The following is a 19,612-nucleotide window of genomic DNA, read 5'->3' on the forward strand; positions in this document are numbered from 1 at the left end:
ATAATTTCCCAACTTCTTTGCAGTGAGATTTCCACGAGGATAAATCCAGGCCATGTAATGTGAGCAGAAGGGCTCTTGCCCTGTATAGTCCTGGCCCTTGAAAACGTCCCATGTATGCACCAGACTTTTTCCCTTTACCACTGAGTGGAATAGACTCAAATACTGCAGAAAAATTTGCAGTCACCTGTTGATGATGGAAAAATCCACAAAACAGGGGGTACCCATGTCCCCGACTCACTCTTTGGAGAGCAACTTAGAACATCCATCTGATCAGGAATGCCTGCCTTGTGTTCTTATACCAGGGAAAGATAAGATTCTATTATGATCAAATTCCTGACAGCATTCTCTTTACCCGTTACAGCAGTCAGCATTAAGTTAACTGACAAATATCTTTAACACCACACTATCCAAAAAACCTTTCTATACTTCATGTGTTGAAAATAGCAAATACCTCTCCCAAAACTTAAAGTGATCTTTTAAATTACGTTATAAAATTATTTATACAAGAAAAGAGATTGTGTTCTGTCAAAACCTTTTTTAAAATCATGATTTTCTTTTCAGACATTTTTTCAGCCTGTGAGGAAACACAAGTCGAGATTGCTTTGGACTTGAACACTAATGTAATTGAATGAGAAGTGTCACGAGTATAAAAAATATTCTGTATTTGTTGACATTTCTTTGAGGATTCTTACATAAGGGAAAGGCACCTTTTAATTTCCACTCTGACAACCTCCCAGGCACAGGGGCTGTATTCCTTTGCCTTCAGATAGACATGGATTCCATGGAAATACTCCCGGGCAGCACGTCCCAAATCTCGACAATCCAGATTGTCTTTTTTCATCTGCTCCAGTCGGTGCAGCCTCAGATGAAGGCTAGAGAGAAGTTTATCGAGGAGGGTGTTGTTCCAGGCAGCACGGCTGTCCTCTGTGGTGAAGAGGTTGAAGATCTGCTGGAGCATCAGATGGTGACAGGTGCCTTGAGTCACCTGGATTGGGGTGATATTCTCTCTTTTCCAAGGAAATTTGAAGTCGGTTCTGTCCTTTAGGCACCACTGAGAGGGGATTCTTTGCAACTGTTCCAAATGTTGGAAGACGTCCTTGTTTTCCTGGCTATGGCTTCTAGGCAAGTTCCAGCCAAGAGAGTAAGCAGGGATAGAGCAGAGCAGCACTCCTGCCACTAGCAAATAGATCTGGGCCATTAAGAAAGGGTGATTCACTGGACGGCCGCCAGGAGAGGCGTGGGCACCGCCAAACAATTAATGAGTGGGAAGCTTCCTTCCCTGGAACTGTGGACAGCGTCCTTCCCTAGGTGGCCGGTAGAGGGCGCAGGGTTTGTTTGGGAAACGCCGACTGTTGAGTTTGCCGTCTGCAGCTGTCTCCTGCAGCTCGAGAGACAGGGCGAAAAGTAGTCCCTGAGGCTGCTTTAATAATCAGCATACGCGAAACACCTTGGTTTTCTCGGTGCTGAGCGTTGAAGAGGAAGCCTTGTCGCGGCCTCGCCAGAGACATTTTTGTGTGGCTGGGAACAAGAACCGTGCATTTTCAGGCTTCCCCTGAGTTTTGCGCTTTATTTTCTCACAGAAACTTGAGCGAGGCAATTTTTGGGAAAGAAGCCTTTTTCTGAGCGGTCTGAGGTGGGAAATCAGAGCGATTCCCAGCCGCAGAGAAAGGGGAGCCGATTTTTTAGATTCGGGCTGGTTTCTGGCGCGAGACAGCGAAGGCCCAGAGAAAGGGGAAGGCGGCGGCGGCGATGGGACGACAGGACGGTGTTGGGGACGCCCTGAGGGGTGAGTCGGCGCGCGGCCACCACCGGGGCCGAGGACGCGGGAGCTGAGCGCCCCTGTAGATTCTCTGGGACTTCATGGAGTCTTTCAAGGATACAGCGTTAAAGTGAGGGAGAAAGTATTGAATATCTGAAAAGTAGGAATATTAAAAAAAACTCACAGCCTTTTATTTTTTACATTTTAAAATTAATTTTATATTTAACTTAATTCATATCATATTTAAATTAAATATTTTAAATGTTTGATATTTTTATAAATTTATGTTAAAATATTTTCAATATTAAGCATAGAATATTAAAATATATTTTCATATTAAAATATAGCATTTTATTAAACTTTATTTAAACTATATTGTCTTTCTACTAAAGTAAGTATTTAATATAATTATTTGTTTATTTATTTTAGGCTGGGTTTATTTATTTTAGGCTGGGTTCAGTCTTCATTGCGGTGTGCAGGCTTCTCATTGTGGTGGCTTCTCTTGTTGAGGAGCACAGGCTCTAGGTGCGCAGGCTTCAGTGGTCGTGGCTCGCGGGTTCCAGAGCACAGGCTCAGTAGTAGCAGCACATGGACTTGGTTGCTCCACGGCATGTGGGATCTTCCTAGGCCAGGGCTCGAACCCGTGTCCCCTGAGTTGGCAGGCAGATTCTTAACCACTGCGCCACCGGCGAAGCCCCAAGTATTTAGTTTTACTTTTCTATCTTTAATGGAAGCCAACTCATTAGTATTGTCAAGATTACTTTTTTGCTTGTTTTTAATTGAGGGAATTACCATGTTTGACAATTTCTAATGACCCCGTGATAGTCTTAACTGATTTTTAACTCATGTTCCTGAAATGTCTTTCCCAGGACCTCACCTTGACTATAAGGTTAGAAAGAAGAGTTGGTGTGTACAAGCAATTGAGGACGTTTAGCAGGTCAGACTTTTTCATTTTTCTTTAGTAGGAATTTTATACACTAAGTGGAATTTGCCCAGATTTCATTTACATCATGAAGGCTTACTTAGTAAGACTGTCAGGGCCATGCAAATGGAGGTCAGCTTCATTTCTTTACTTAAAATTTTTATATTTTGTTCCTCGTGCATATTTTGGTATTAATTTTCATTTTAAAATGTTGCATTAAAACATCCTTTATCTTGATGACGTAGATTTGGTGCCTTCTTACCATTCGTGCTTAAGAGAAGTACTAGGTTAACGTTGCCCTAATGCTAACCCAGGAAATAGCTTTTGAATTAGAGTATTGTGCTGTTCCATGGCTGAAAATCTAGGAATGCTTTAATTCTCATCATCTCTCCCCCATATACATATTTCTTACCATTTTCCTGGTCTCTACAACATTATTTTAATGTCTTTTTTTAAAGGAAGAAAAAACCCTTTTGACTGCCTTCATCTGATTTTCTCAACTCACACCCCCTTGGCTATGGTAACCACAAATCTGATCTTTTTCTCTGAGGTTATGTGTTTGTTTTTAAAGTATAATTTAATCTGTGTCTTAAAAATTAACACCAGAGGTGGTCTGAAACAAAATAAGGTGAGGAAAAGGACTATTTATCTCATTTATACTAGTCACAGAGCAGGCTTTTTTTTTTTTCTTGTGGGGAGGAGGTCAAAACACTTTCTTAGATGCTGCAAAGAGCCTCAGGTGCCGTAGGATTTCTCTCCTTAATGTACGGGGCACTGCTCTAAGGGTGGAGACTAGATCTCTACTCCTTCGCAGGCCTACAGGCAATCCCTCTCCTAGAGTTTGCATTTGGGGGCCTCAACATGCAGACCCCTGAGTGTTAAGGAACCTGTAGTCAGAGCTTGTCTTGGCTGGGCTGAGGGTGGACTCTAGAGGTTTCCATTTGTTATATTAATACAAAAGCCTTCTATCATTCACTCTGTTCAAATTCTCAGCCTGTACTTTGCAAACTTTATTTTATTTGATCTCGGCAATGTCTTGTGTGACCACAACTAACGGTGTCTCCATTTTTTAAAAGATGAAATGAAAATCTGATGTCATTTAAATTCAGGAGCCCCAGATTTTTGTCAGAGTGGAGCCTTCTGCTGCTCCCAGGCCCTCCTCTTCATCAGCTCTGAGCACTGGCCCTCAGCTGCACTGAGCCCGTGGTGCTTCCTTCATCCTAATCCTGCCTCTAAAGTCTGTCCTCCCTGCTCCCTGGAGGGCAGTCACCATCCCTGCCTCACTTTCCTGGAATCCACATTGCCAAGCGCATTGTCACATATATACGCAGTCAGAACATTTCTGGTGACGGAATGAAGAGAACTGCATGAATTCACCCTTGCTGTTCATTTTTATGTCACCATTATCTGTAAACTTTCAGAAAATGTGAGCTATGGTCCTGTAAGGAAATGTGGAAGAATTTAAATCTGATGTATGAGTCCCTTTAGAGGAGACTGCAGAGAGGTGAGGCTAGTTGTATTTTGGTGCAATTTAAGAAGTGGCAAAACAGAGTACAGGGTCAAACCTCTAAGTATTCGTATTAGAACTGAAAAAGAGATATATTGAGACTCAGGTTTTTATTTCAACCTTGGGTCTCATTTAGATGAATACATCCTATTGGATTGATACTCTTTCATGTTCCAGGAGTGTGTTTAATTTCCAGTGTAATAAAAGAATTGAAGTTGTGACATTCTATGTTGCCCATAAATGGCTTATTTAAGAATCTCCTTTGCAGGCAGGTACCCACAGCAGCTGGATACAGGCTCCCACAGCCAGACACCTGCATCACCAGGCTCACCGGGGCCTGCCACCCTCCTCACTGAGGACACCCAGGATGATGTTCTCCAGCCCTGTCTGCACCCTTAGCTGTCACCTGGCCCAGAACCACAGGCTGCCAAAGCAGGAGACCCTCACAGTCCTGCCCCTAACAGGGAGAATCTTCTTTGTTTTCCTGCCTGAAGGACAAGGAGGTTTTCAGGTTCCATCAGCACCAGTTGGCTGACAGCCAGTTCCCAAACGCTCAGGCCGCCTCATTCTCCATGAGACGATACAGCACTTCTCCATCGTCTTCAGCACAAAGAGCTGAAATTCCTCAGTGGGCTTGATCAACAGTGGGCAGATCTGGAGACTAGTTTGGTGCAGGAGATGGAGAGGAAAAGACCCTGCTGGGCAATGAGGACTCCAGCCTGACTTTGAAGAACTTCCAAAGGACCAGGCTCGATCTGAAAAGAAAGTCCACAGCTGCTGTGCCCAGGACAATATGAGAGTGGAAGTTAAGGCGTGAAAATCAGAGTGTGCTTTCCCTGTATGTTCAACCTCAGAGAATCCAGGAGTGGGAAAAGGAGACCTGGACCCAATCTTCTACAATGGAGTCTTCTCTGCTTAGAGGTGGCCTCTAGTGCGTCCATATTCACTCAGTTCAATGACTTTTCTTCTGATTCAGTTGTAAATGCATCGAGTCTTCTCAGCACATTGTTTTTCAACAGTAAGTGGAACAATACTTTTGAATGGGGAGAAAATTTATTTTTAATTTGTAATAATTAGAATTTATTTCTCTATGATGATTGTTATATTTACCAAATTTATTCTTCATATTATGATATGGTCAGCTTTGTGTCTTGTTTTCCTTTGCTTTGGGGGTGCAAAAGGTGTATTTTAAGTGTTAGGTTTAACTCATACTCTTAAAGAAAATCAGAGTGTCCTTAAACCTTTAATCTGCCTTAAAATCCAACACGAACATAAATAGTTTTATTCATTTCATTGGTTCTTAAAATATTTTGAAGTATCTCTGCTTTCAGGATTTTACTTGTGTTTTTTAATATATTGGTAGATAAAAGAAAGATATTACTTTCTTAATGGAGCACTCTGTCAGAGAAGACAGGCCTTAAAGAGTAAAAAATTCGCTTGAAACCCTTTCTAGGTTATGAGGGAGATGCACAAGGCATTATGACAGGTTATAGCAGCTGGAGCTATTCTCTTTTACTTGTTTTTTCTTGGAGAAAGCATGTCTAATGGTTGCTGATTCAGTTTCAGCAGTTGCATGATCAGTAAACTGTGGAATACATTATAGAATCATGGAATTTAAACTTCAACAAAGAAGTGTGACTATCCCTTGTATTGTTGGCACTGTGGTGGGTGCCAGGTACAATGAAAATAGTACACACATTGCCTGCTGTCACAGAGCTTGCAGTCTGGTGGGGATATGGGTAACTAGGTGTTCAATGAATGGAATGCTAATGCTGTGACAGGGAAAGTACAGGTTCTTGGGAGTATGTGGACTTGCATGGATCAGGGAAAGCATCTGCAAGAGCAGTTGGTAAGCTGGCATCCCAGGGGTCTGCAGGAGTTTGCCAGGTAATTACATGCTGGTCAAGTTTGGCCATGTGTGGAGATTATCTAGGGTAGCAGGTAAATATGAGGGTTTGGAGCTAATGACATTTGTTTGGAGATGTGACCCTGGGTAAAGACATGCATATGGAAGTCAACAGTCATAGAGAGGACGTTTGGAACTATTTGGGAGGTTGAGACTATATGCGCAGAGAGGATGAAGTGTGGGACTAGCATAGATCTTTGAGGAACACCAATTCCCTAAGATGAGAGTGTGGAGTCAACAAAGGAAGGAGAGAAGGAGGGGCAGAAAAGCAGAGGACGGTGGTGACAGGGAGAGCAGATGAGCGTCAGACTTTAAAATGGCGGGTATAATAAGAAGTATCTGATGCTTCGGACATGTCAGCCAAGGCTGCTTCACGTTGATCTCTAACCTCAGTAAATTGTAGCTTATTGGCAATATCTTATGACCTAGTAAGTATCTTAAGAAATTAATCTCAATTTTCAAGATATTTTTTCCTCTCATTTGTTTTAAGCAAGGGTCTCAGAAGACCCTTAAGGCTTCATAGATAAAGCATTCAGCTTTATATATATAATCAGGGTTTTTCCTTGGAGAGTTTTATTCACTACTTCAAAATGTCATTTTATATGGATAAATTGCATAAAAATTTGTAATCTGCATCAAAACGCTTTTAATTTCAGCATGATGTAAATTTAAATTTAATATAGTACTTTCTACTTAATATTGATAAATATCTTCAGTGCCAATGCACTGACTGCATTTTGTTTTGATGTCCCCTAGAGATCCATAGGTATTTGTAATCTAGTGTTTGGTACATCTGTGAGAATATTGCATTTGCTCGTAGAATTTAAAAATGTGTTTGTATGCTTTGCACAATACTTAAAAAGATGATCCTATTTTAATTCACAGAGGTAGAATTTTTGCATAACAAAATTATGAGCTCAGTAAGGCACAAATATGGCATTATATCAAAATCTTCTGGGGACTTCCCTGGCGGTCCAGTGGTTAAGACTTCTCCTTCCAATGCAGGGGGCGTGAGTTCGATCCCTCGTTGGGGAGCTAAGATCCCACATGCCTCAGGGCCACAAAACCCAAACATAAAAAAAAAACAAGCAATGTTGTAACAAATTCAAGGAAGACTTTAAAAATTGTCCACATCAAAAAAAATCTTAAAAAAATATGTATCTTTTGAGTGGACATGAAATAATGGCTTTTACTCCTTTGTGCATACCTGTCACTATAACAACTATCATTGCTATGTTTAATATGTCCCTGGTGCTTAAAATAATCTGCTCACTTAAGATAAGTTTATGACTTGTTATATTCTCATGATATAGAGCATATAACATGCGATGGTATGTTGAATGGAATATAGTAGTCTCATTATCCCTATTCTAAAGCTGAGAAAACTGTACTGTAGGAAAAAGAAAACAATTGCCCTAAATCATGCATGAAGCCGAAGGAAGACTAAGGAGATGCCGAGCTAACGAATTTACTGGTCACCTGAGAAGACAAGAGTAACCCCCAAGAGAAGATGCAGCAAGACTGTCATTTTCAAACACTTTTACTGACACAACTATGTTCAGCTTATTACACTTATCGCTTTTATTAACAACTCTGAGGACCAATGATGTCCCTAACAGTGTGCAGGTTACTGGGTGGGAATAAGAAGTGTAGCTGGAGAGTGAGCTGAGTGCTACGGTACCTGATGTAGATGGAGATCTCTTTCCTAAGCCTGATAAGACTATGCAGTTCCACTCCCAGGTTTGCTACGACCCTATACTGCTCTGCCTCCCCTTTGGCCTCCTCTTGTCCCTGCTTGCTCAACCACAAACATGGCCAGGAGTTCTGCATCCCTGCTGCTCCAGGGCCTGTCCCATGAGAAAGGAAAGGCGAAAAGTCCTCAGCTGTACACTTTCATTAAGGCTAAATTGAGAACTGGGGAGCTGAGCTGCTTTGCCCAGCCTTCATCAGGACGCAAGAAGGCCTTGGAGTTAGATGAAAGTTATTCTCCATCAAAATATTTGGGGTCCTCTGGTTTGTTCCATTTCCTTCTGAACTTGAGACCTCAGGAATGCCAAATTCCAGTGCTGTTTTGGGGAATATGTGAAGTTTCTTGTCTCTGTTCCTAGAGGCTGATTGGGACATTTGGGAATCTATGTGCCTGTGTAACCTGAAACATTCCAACCCACGGCTGTTTACAGATCAGTATCATGATGGAGAAGGGGAAGGACTGGGAAGTCCAGTTCCTGAGACTCCTTCTTTAATGGATTTTCTCAATTTGTAAAGCCCCTCAGCATTTGTCAAATTCCTATGCTTTTGTATTTGCTTTGTGAAGGGCTGTATTCATCATGACACAAATGAAGGTGGCTGAGATGGTAGAGGGTGTGCAAGGCCACTGTTAGACTCTCTCCCTAACCTTCCTCTGCCTCAAACACTCAAAGTCAGCTCTCAGTCAGAACTGGAGAACCTCTTCCTTTCCCTAAACCCAGTTCCTGGACTACTGCATCCTTCCCCGAAATGCAGCAGAGACAAAAGAAAACACTCCTTTTTAGAAGAAACGATTTACTTGTGAAGAATGAACTTTGCTGTTTTTGAGAGAGACCATTTTGTTTTCAGAAGATGCCTTACCCCAAGGCTTCCTTCCATAATCTGTTCCCAGTGGGACTCCCTCGTGTCAACCTCTTGCTGGACTAGGACCCTGGAATTCCACAGGGCCAGCTAGCAAGAGGGATGCCTGAGATGACAGAAGATATGAATCACCTTTCTGAAGAGAGGGTGGGGCTGGTGTCACATGAGTGCCTTTCAGGTGAGCTCTGCAAACCAAAAATAGGAGCCTGGGTGTGTCTAGGGAGGGTGGAAGCAAAGAGAGAGTGGAACATGCTGAGCAGACTGTTCTACTGGGAAGAGATTCTTTCAAGATTAATGCCCAGGAACTAGAATTATTCGAGGTCAGAGGTTCAATGACACTAATAGTAAGGTCCATGTGTGTAGAGCGGTGTCATTTCAAAGCTCTTTCACACACATTGCCCCAGGCAATCATCACAACAATCCTGGGACTCTCCCAGACACAGACTATGAAACTTAGGGAGGTTAAGTTGTCTGAGTCATTACCCAAAATTTTGCCCCCAAAACAGTCATTGTTCCACCACGTCTCACACTGTCACTTGATGAGTAAGCGCCATGGCCCAGCTTTCACATGGACGAGCAGAGCCTGGGTTAGAAGTGTCCCAGGTCCTGACTTCTTTGCTTTCTAGCTCTGAGTCTCTCCTCTGGGGGGCGATTATTTTCTGAGAGTACAGGCTCTAGGAGGTGACATTGCCAGCAATTATAGACCTGGGACTGTATGGAGAAGAGAACTAAGATCAAACCCGGGAGAGCCCAGGATTGGAGAGCAGAACCTTACCTTTCATAGCTCCTGCTTTTTTCTTCCTGCTTCTGCGTTGCTGCTGAAAGCCCCCAAAATGAAAGAGTTCACGAGCTATTTTGTGCCTTTCTCATACTAAAGAAGCAACAAACATTATTAATGAAAAATGTGACTTTTTACATTATTTGAGGTCTCTGTTAGTTCCATATTATTCATTTTTAAAGTAGATCCAAGTATTTTCTGCTGATCCTTCTTTCTCAAAGAATTTTTACTAATTCCCAGAATATCTTCCAGAAGTAGAATACACAAGGACTTCCCTGGTGGCAGAGTGGTTAAGAATCCGCCTGCCAATGCAGGGGACACGAGTTCAAGCCGTGGTCCGGGAAGATCCCACATGCCGCGGAGCAACTAAGCCAGTGTGCCACAACTACTGAAGCCCGCGCGCCTAGAGTCCATGCTTCGTGACAAGAGAAGCCACCGCAATGAGAAGCCTGAGCACCGCAAGGAAGAGTAGCCCCCACTCGCTGCAACGAAGACCCAATGCAGCCAAAAATAAAATGCAAATAAATAAATAAATTTATTGTTTTGAAAAAAAAGAAGTGTAATACACAGAAATTGCAAGTATCTTCAACATACAGCACAGGGAAATTTCACACACTGAATACATTGTGAAACTAGCACCCAAGTTAAACGTAATAGATTTTGCCCAGGACCTAGCATGTTTCTTATGTTGCCTTCCAGTTGCTACCTCAGAGCAGCTCTCCTTCTCCTCCCCGATGGTAGCCACTCTGTGACTCTAACAGTCCTGATTATTTCTGACAGACACACTTTTATGCCTCTTGTGTATATTTACTCACTGTATCCTGAGAATAATCCTATGAAAAAATACTACTACTGTCCCCATATTAAAGATGAGGAAACTAGGGAGCTTAGTGATTGTGTTATTTGTCAAGGTCACACTGCTATTAATAGCAGAGCTGGGATCCAGTGCCATGAAGCCTGGCTCCTTCTCATAGAGGTTTTGAAAATCCTAGAACTCTCCTTTCACTTGTGCTCTCTTCCTGTGGCTTTCACTCTAACAGAAACCTTGAAGCTGGAAACCTGCACAGAACCAGAGCAGCTGTGTAGCTGGTCAGTGAGGTGGAGGGACTGAAGTTATGTGTAAGGGATGAATGGTTCAGTAAAGCAGGACCGGGGAGAAGGTGAGAGGAAGGTGCCAGGATTGGCCAGTCAACACCATATGTCACCAGCTTCCCTCGAGGAGATGACTCCTTCCCACAGGTATTTGCACCGACCACTCTTTCCTGGTGGTATAGATCAGTTACACCTATGACATCAGGACTAACCATTCTCCATAATTTTCAGGACTTCCCTCAATTCCATGGAATTCCACCTTTTGACAAGCATTTCCTGAAATGAAAGTGGTAGGACTGTTCCAAAGGACAAAATGGACCAATACTAGTCTGAAATAAATTTACACTGAAAAAGATAAGAATGTAGGTTTCAGAACTTAAAAAACTCAAGAAGTTTTCTCTCATAAGAATTTAATAAATAAAACAAAATGCAAATTTAATGAAATGGAAAGGTGAATATTTTCTAAATTTTACTACAATGTAAGTATAAATATATTGATATGAAAATATAAAAATAAGATACATAAATAAATAAATAAACAAATAAACAGAATAAATAAATAACAGGGTAGTCATTGCTTAGGGACTGATCCCCTGAAGCTGAATAATTTTAACATATACTTGCTTATCACTACTGACAAAGTAGTAGCTGAATTAATACCATAAATTCTGTGATTAAAGTTGAAATAAGAGCCTTCTGAAATGACTAAAGACATGTGTGCAAGGGTGATAGGGCATCTTAGTCAATGAGAATCATTTCAAGGTGACCCCAGGTCTCCATGCATAATTCTTATCCTTTCTTGCAAGTTGGTTGATGAAGACAAGGATCTCATGATTTCCACTCTGACAATTTCCCAGGCACAGTCACTGTATTTCTTCTCTTTCAGGTAGAGGTGGATTCCCTGGAAGTACCTCTTCACGGCCAGTGTAGGGCCCGTCACTCCCAGGGCAGTTTCTTCATCTCCCATCGCCTGCACCAAGCAGGCGTCCAGGTCCTCCAGCTGCTGATGGAGTCCAGTGCGGAGTTTGTCCAGGAGGGAGGTGTCCCAGGCGGCAGGGGAGCGCTCTGTGTGGAAGAGGCGGAAGACCTGCTGGAGCATCTCGTGGAGGACAGAGGTGGCCTGGGCCTTCGGGAGCTGGCTGCCATCCACCATGTCCTGGGGGAAACTGAAGTCTTTTCTGTCCTTCAGACAGAAGCGAGGGGAGATTCTCCGCACCTGGCCCAGAAGCATGAAGTTCTTCCTGCTAATCCTCACGTGGTTCTGAGACAGGTCGCAGCCCAGAGATCCACCAGGGCCGTAGCTGAACACCACCAGGGCGGTCAGTAGAGAGAGCACGAAGGCCATGGGGCAAATGAGGCTGCTGCTGGCCTGGCTGAGACGGGCGTCCGGGGGAACCTTGGGGGTAGGTTCTGTGATGACATTCTTTCTAAGCAAGGCCATTAAATAGGGAACACAGTAATTTTCATTTTCTAAACATTTCTATACACTTTTACTTCCTTTTTTTGATTTTCACTTAGATCTTCTCAGTATGGTCTATGAAGATGTCATCATTCTAAACTATTAATTTTGCAAGAAGTTTAATTTTCCCAGTAATTTCAGATGTGCCCATCCAAATGGATATTTATTAATCAAATGAGAAAAGTTTTCGTCTTAAAGTCAGAAGTGATGTAGGTTTGTAAATACGCACATTCTATATCTCTTTCATGCATAAATGTTGGTCTTCTCTGTTCCAGGAAGAAATTTTTAGCCCTGATCTTAGGTTCCATTTTTACCTCTTACTTTACCTAGGAAGGCAGGCTCTCTCAGCCGTATGCTTTCTGTATTTGCTTAGGGATTTACCAGATCACTCTGGCATAAGCTGTTTGAAACAAAAGATGGGTTTTGTTTAGTGTTTGATTTAGAGAAGAGGCTGATTATTATGAGTCCATGAGCTTCTCCCATGTTTCCTTTCCTTCTAGAACATGTTCCTTCACATCCATGTGGTCATGCTTCAGGGGACCACGAGGTGAGGACTATTATAGATATTGTCCTTTCTTTCCACCATTTTCTTACTGGAGACCTATAGTCCTCCACAGGCTGGGCCAGTACCCCCACCAGGAATCCTGGTTCTTTTCAGGAGAATATGGGTGTGGAGATCCTAATTCCAAGACAATTGTATTTCCCCAGCAGCACCTCAGTCACAAGGGAGAGATCACATCTAGTTACACCCTCTCCTCTAGAGTGACAGAGTCCCCTTCCTAACCTGGACTCCCACCCTGAGGGCAGGCTCACCACATCCCGAGGACTTTACAATCTCCTATCTGTGGAGGGGCTTGTTTATTTGTTGGGAAAATAATTCATCTTCCAGGACCCTCACCCTCGCCCCCGGAGTGTTTGTGTGAAGGACCCTAGTCCTCAGTGGTGACCTCCTCCCCTCCTGACCCATGTCCTCAGGTATCAGAAGTGTCAGCCGCCCTCAGATGCTGAGAGCAAAAGTGTGTTTTCTCTAAGGTGGTGGAGGAGTTACCCAATTCTAATCATTTTACCCTGAGTAGACACATAATTTTTATTTTGCCAAATACAAATTTTATTATTCAACTCTTTTACTAAAACTAGTCAACACTTGTTATGCTCAAAGTTTCTGAGCTGGGGGCAGAGAATTCAGCGACGGTGTTGTCTCTCGATAAAGCTTGTGTCACAGAAACCAGTGAGGTTCAGTTGTTCATTCAGTCAGTTGATGCCAGTGGGCTTTTCCCTTCCTCTGTCTCTGTCTCCCTCTGAGAATGCAGGGCAGCGAGGCCCAGGATTAGGTCAGAGAGAAATCGCCTTCTTTCCTTTACTTGTGTGTAATTTTTCATTTAAAGTTTTTGTCACTTATATTCACTTAGTGACTTATTGGACAGGATTTGCCTCGCTGCTCCTGCATTAGTTCTAATTCATGATGAGGTAAGAACAATAAAGGGAGGTAAAGAAAGGCAAAGGGGCTCCAGTCTCTATCATTTTCAAACTTTAGATTGTTTGTTTATCACTGCAACTGTCCTAGAAAGTAAAAGTCGACAGCTGTCTTGTGGGCATAAAGAAAACAAATGTGAGTCTGAATGTCATGAATGTGAAAGAAGGGAAGTGATTTCCCCCTGACACAATGCCAGATACTAAGTTAGCTAACTTGAGTGCAGCACAGTTGTTGACGAGGCTACGTCAGAGGAGAAGGATGAGGCCAATGTGAAAAACAGAAAGACAGGAACATGGTTGCTTCTGCCAGAAGCTCAGAAAAGACCAAGTCCTGGGTCAGTTGACGGCCTGCAGCTTCGCAAGACAAGCTCCCTCATTTTTCTTTCATTTAATCCATGAATGATCAGTTTTGAGGAGAGAAGGAAGAAGTCACACCCACCAGCTCACAAGTGACTGGCAACCAGAACCCCAGTTGCTAGAACACTAACCCTGTCTGGGAGGATCAGCAAGATCCGTCTTGCTGAGCATCCGTCTAGGTGATAAATGCATTCAGGCAATGAGAAGGGTACTTTAAGAAAACTAGAATTAAAGGAAGGGAATTAGATGATTCCAAAAGATCCTGATCTTATCTGGTTAATAGGAATCGTGATATTAAAAAGTAAGAACTGAATTTTATTGCTTGCTACTAATGGACTAGCCACTTTCTAAGTTCTTTAAAATTTAGCGACTTCCCTGGCAGTCCAGTAGTTAAGACACCGAGCTTCCACTTCTGGGGGCACAGGTTCGATCCCTGGTCGGGGAACTAAGATCTCGCATGTCCCATGGCACAGCCAGAAAATAGAAAAAGAAATTAACTCAACACTCTCAATAACCCTATTGGATCCAATTCACTTATACAACTGGAGAGAAATATAAATCTGGACGAATGAACTGTTCCAAATGTACCCAAGATACAAGGGCAAACCTTAGGGTGCTTACAATGATTTGTCTGAAAGCACCCATTAAAGAAAGTGAAGACTGCACATGAACATGATATTTAGGAACCAACGAAATAAGCAGACAGAGGACAGTGAGATGACAAAGGACCCTTATTCCACTTAAGATGCCAAAGGGTTACTGTCTGTGGTTTTGTAGGGCTACATGAGGTGTGGTCTGAGTCCACTGAACTGACTTTAAGTTCTAATCAAAATAGACAAAATCACTATTAAGTAGTTAGAAGGGAATAGATTTTTCTGCCTATTGAAAAAAAAGGAAGTTTCCTAGTGGCCTAGTGGTTACGATCCGGCACTCTCACTGCTGTGGCCCCGATTCAATCCCCGGTGAGGGAACTGAGATCACACAAGCCACGCAATGCCAAGTGTAAGATTTCGTGAGTGATTTCTTCAATGAAATATGGTAAAATAACTTTATTAACCCTAGAAGAGCTGACCCCTGTAATCTATGTATTTTTAACGCTTGAGTTTTCTTGTGAGTTTAAGAAAAAAAAAAAAAGCACCTAACAATTTCTAGCCATGTGAGCTCTGACATTTCTCCTTCAGGATGACAACTAAAAAGTCACTCACCATCTGGTTCTACAAGAATAAAGTCATTAGCCACAGCAGTCCCTTACCCCAACACGCCCTGACAGGAGTTCAGGGTGGAGATCAGGAATGGGGCACTCTCTGCTCTGGGAAAACTGACAGAATAGGCCTGCAGGTAGTTAGATAATTTCCTGAGAAAATTCTATGAATTCAATTTTTTGCAACTTCTCATACTTAGAAAAGCACTAAAAGCATTAATAGTGACAAATGCTCCTCATGACTAGCAGCAACCTTCTCCCAAGATGTGTCCTTGATTGCACGTATCCCCTTCACCACAATCACCTATATACTGACGTCCACATTATGTCCTTGGAGCAGTTCGTCAGAGCTGACTGAGAGGCTGTCCTCCAGGCTATAGTCCAGTGAGTCCTCCCAAAAAACCGAACTCCCAGCTCTTATGTTGTCGTTTGTTTCCAGTCAACAAGGACCTCACTGATTTCCCAGGAGACCTCCTCAGGTCAGCCTGTTCTCATTCTCAATGAAGACACCTCCATTTCTCACCTACAGTCTAGGCTGGACATCATTTGTCTACTGATAGAGTCCAGGGAAGTATCTCTACGCCATTGTTCCAACTCTTGGTTAAGATATGGGTATGACCAAGACGGAAGAGCATACGCGCTTCTTAGACAGAAGCAGTGAAGGTTTTTAATGGGCTCCTTAGCAGGAAGAGTCTGGCTTGAACTCCAGAGTCACCCTCATGGCGTTGTATAGTTGTCTTTATTTAAATTTCTAGCCTCAGCCCATTAAAACATCATAATACTGAAGAATTGAAATAAAAATATTATTTAAAAAAATCATTTGTTAATAAAATGATATTTTTAGCAGTAATATAGGAATGGTTTCTGCTTGTTTTAGGACCCTAATCCTTAGGAAGTTTCCCAAACCTCTAAATGTACTTTAAATGTCCTTCTGACTTTAAAAGTACCTACTCAGTGCTGTATGCACCAACTGGAAAGGATAGAAAGATGATTGATCCATCAGTGTCCTCTTTCCAAAGTGCCTAAATTAAATAAATGAATTTCCACTTAGCTCTTTGTTGCTTTTAGAATTTGTGACCTTCCAGTGTGCATGTTACTGATACCTGCCCTGCTGGAAAGGCTCTACCCCAGTTGTTGCTAAATATATTAAAATCCCTGCCTGTGTCCCTTCTATTCAAGCATGTTTTATTTTGTTTGTCTTTCAAAGGGGCAAAGACATCATGATGGAATGTAAGAAATTCCTTGGATTGCATTGTCCCCAGGAATATCCTTCCCTGCTCTGTGATTACTTGCTGGGTCCTAAGGACAAAGCAAGTTTGCAGCTGGCACTGAGGTAACCCTCGTCCCTTCCAAGACTCCGCAGGCTGCTGTGGTATCAGTGCTGGGGACACTGCTAGTGGCCACATCCTTATGGGAGAACTCTGTGCTATCGCATGCACCTCAATCTTTTCTTCTCTGAAAAGGAATGTTCTGGAGAAGCACTTGCCTCGGTGCAGCTGATCTGTGTTCTTCCATGTCCTGAGGACCTGCCGCTGTTCCAGTGAACGCTTTAAACATCTCTGTTCTCCTTCCAAGTTCTCAAGCTGCTGCTGCCTTTCAACTCCATGTTTCCTGCGCTTTGGGCTTTTTGAGCAAATAAGAGTCCTGAACCAGGTGAGTTCCTCCTAGTGCAGTCAGCACGTGGAAGTGTGCAAATAGAGGCACAGGTGAGCTCCTGGATTCTCCACCACTGTTCAGTGTTGGGCAGGGTGCCATCTATTTACTGTGTTTCTCTGGGAGTCTGGACAGTCTGGACCTGCAGTGCTTGGCAGGCAGAGAGCGTGGAGTCATATGAGAGTTTCTGACAAACCTAGAACTTTCACTCAGCTTCTGCTTTCCATTGGTGGCTTTCTAGTCTTAAGGGGAAATTGACAGCCAGAAGCCCTAATGGAGAAAGAAACAGCGGTATGAATGGGCAGTACAGCTGAATGCAGAGTGAATGGGGAAAGTACACTATGGATTTCTACACTGGGTGGAACTGAATGATTGTGATATTTTAGTGAAAGAATGGAATCCAGGAAAGCAGAGAGGAAGGGGAATTGTGCCATGTATCAGAATCAGCAGATAGATATATGGTATATTGTATACTATGTATTCATATATATGTACCATATATGTATATTATTGTATGTAAAATTACATACAATTGATGACACACTTTCTCCCAGTTCTGTTTTTTAGGCTGTCATTGTTCTGCAGTCAGTGACAGAGAGAGGGGGAGGAGAATTCATTATTCCCATTTAGACCTATATGAAAAATATAGGAAACAACACACTACCTGTTTAGCCCTCACTCTGTGGATGATACTCTGCTAAGTGTTCTTAAATATTCTGGTTGGTCTAATATTCAATACAACTCTAGGAATATTTTCCCGACTTTATATTTGAGGAAACTGAGGCCCAGGGAAGTTAAGTGATTCCCCAGCATCACACGTGTGTCCTGGCAGAATCTAGACTCAATGCAGAAACCCATATCACATATAAATAATTATTTAACTTCCATCCTCTGTAATTCTCAAGCTCTTTGTTTTCTTCTTTCGTGCTTTCTGAAGATCATTTTTCCCTGCTTGACTCCTAAGTGCACTAGCTACTCCAGCTTTGTGCCCTCCAGACTCTCCTTCTCTTTCTCACTCTTAAAAGTTGAAGGTCCTCATGAGCTTTCGGTTATCATCTCGTTCTACACTCTACTCCTAAGGAATGACATCCACATATGCTGCTTCCAATGGGAAGTCTGTCTTTAGATGTTTCTTGGCCACTTTATGGAGTCCATGTGCTTTCTCCCCTTCTTGAGATGCCTCATTCCAGATTCTGGTGAGAGAATCCCCTTTTCCCTATCTCTCATTGTAATAGGAAACTTAATTGAAATAATTTAGCATGAATACTGTGTTTATATCTTTTATCTCTTGCAAACTGAACTCTCCAGAAGAATAGGTTTGGCATTCTCTTTTTTCACCTCTGTATTCTCAGAACTATCAAATATCCGATATAGAAATATGAAGTTTTAAAATATAACCTGGAACTTCCCTGCTGGTGCAGTGGTTAAGAATCCGCCTGCCATTGCAGGGGAAACAGGTTCGATCCCTGGTCCGGGAAGATCCCACATGCCGCGGAGCCACTAAGCTTGTGGGCCACAACTACTGAGCCTGTGCTGTACAGCCCGCGAGCCACAACTACTGAGCCCACGTGCAGCAACTACTGAAACCTGCACGCGTAGAGCCCGTGCTCCACAAGAGAAGCCATCGCAATGAGAAGCCCGCGCATCACAACGAAGAGTAGCCCCTGCTCGCCACAACTAGAGAAAGCCTGCGCACAGCAACAAAGACCCAGCACGGAGAACAATAAATAAAATTTAAAAAAATAAAATAAAATATAAACCACTGAAATAAATGAATGATGAGAATTATGAGTAGAATTTATCATCCATGTTTCAGTATGCCTTGCGAATTAAAGCTACTTCTTTTTGTAAGAATAAAAAAATCCAAATGTCATCTGGGGGAGAGTTTCATAAATTAAACAAGAAAATAATTTGAAACAATATAGAGGTAAGCATATTTTATTATATTGAAAACACTATAAAGGTGAACATGATATTATATGAACAAAACTATTTTAAATACCATACATGGTATGACTGAGATAAAGTAGAAGAATAAATAGATGACTACATTAGAGCCCTTTGCACTTTAATCACTATCATTTTGACTCCTGGTCTGATCATTTCTAAATCTCTACTGTATATGAGTCTAGTTCTGATACTTGCTCTATCTCTTCAAACTGTGTTTTTCACCTTTTAGTATGGTAAGTTTCTGTTGAAAGTTGAACATGATGTATGGGGTAAAAGGAACTGAGGTAAATTGGCCTTTAGGGTGAGGAGTTACATTTATCTTGCTACGAGGTTGGCTGTGTTTACTTCTAGTCCTGGGCTGTGTTTCTGCCCTCTTTATTTTCCATATCAGCGAAGCTGGCTTATCCTTTGGGATTGGTCTTCTTGAAAATAGATTTATTAGACCTGTTTGACAAGTAACCACCATAGGTGACAGGTCTATATCTTGTTCACCATTTTATCATTAGTACAGAGTTCATAATAATTATTCCAAATAATTATTAACAAAGAGTATTCTTAGATTTTCCATTAGACCTCCCATCAGAAGCTTCTACTGACCTCGTGTCAGAGCCTTATATTGAAGTAATTATTAAGCATCATTAGATGATTCAGTACATTTCTACTGAGCCTCTTGGTTCATCATTCTCCATCTCACAGTGAAGACGTAGGGTGGTAAAAATGTAGGGCATAGGATGCTAGATAAAATTAGCCTTCTCTGCTTTCCTGGTGTCAGAGTCTTTGTAATGTTATACGTTCTTTTTCATTTAGTATTTTTCTGGGCAGGGGTTGTCTTGCTACTACTGAATTACTTCCTTTATCATCTTGAGTTGAGTATCTTAAGAGGGAAGCAGAAATGGAAACATAAAGGGCCCATACCATGATTTTCCATAATGTGCAATACATCATTGA

The 19,612-nt window shown here is 42.2% G+C and overlaps 2 protein-coding genes across 2 annotated transcripts; both read right to left on the reverse strand.

The window, feature by feature from the left end:
- Nucleotides 1–356: 356 nt before the first annotated feature.
- On the reverse strand, nt 357–1,448 carry LOC132427401 (interferon alpha-13-like). Its single transcript, XM_060014837.1, has one exon. The coding sequence runs from the start codon at nt 1,196–1,198 to the stop codon at nt 689–691; it is 510 nt and encodes a 169-aa protein (XP_059870820.1). The 5' UTR covers nt 1,199–1,448; the 3' UTR covers nt 357–688.
- Nucleotides 1,449–10,519: 9,071 nt separating this feature from the next.
- Nucleotides 10,520–12,053, reverse strand: LOC132427390 (interferon omega-1-like). The gene has a single exon (XM_060014826.1). The coding sequence runs from the start codon at nt 12,010–12,012 to the stop codon at nt 11,329–11,331; it is 684 nt and encodes a 227-aa protein (XP_059870809.1). The 5' UTR covers nt 12,013–12,053; the 3' UTR covers nt 10,520–11,328.
- Nucleotides 12,054–19,612: the final 7,559 nt, after the last annotated feature.

This window comes from Delphinus delphis, chromosome 6 (assembly GCF_949987515.2).
Source record: "Delphinus delphis chromosome 6, mDelDel1.2, whole genome shotgun sequence".
Lineage (NCBI taxonomy): Eukaryota > Metazoa > Chordata > Mammalia > Artiodactyla > Delphinidae > Delphinus > Delphinus delphis.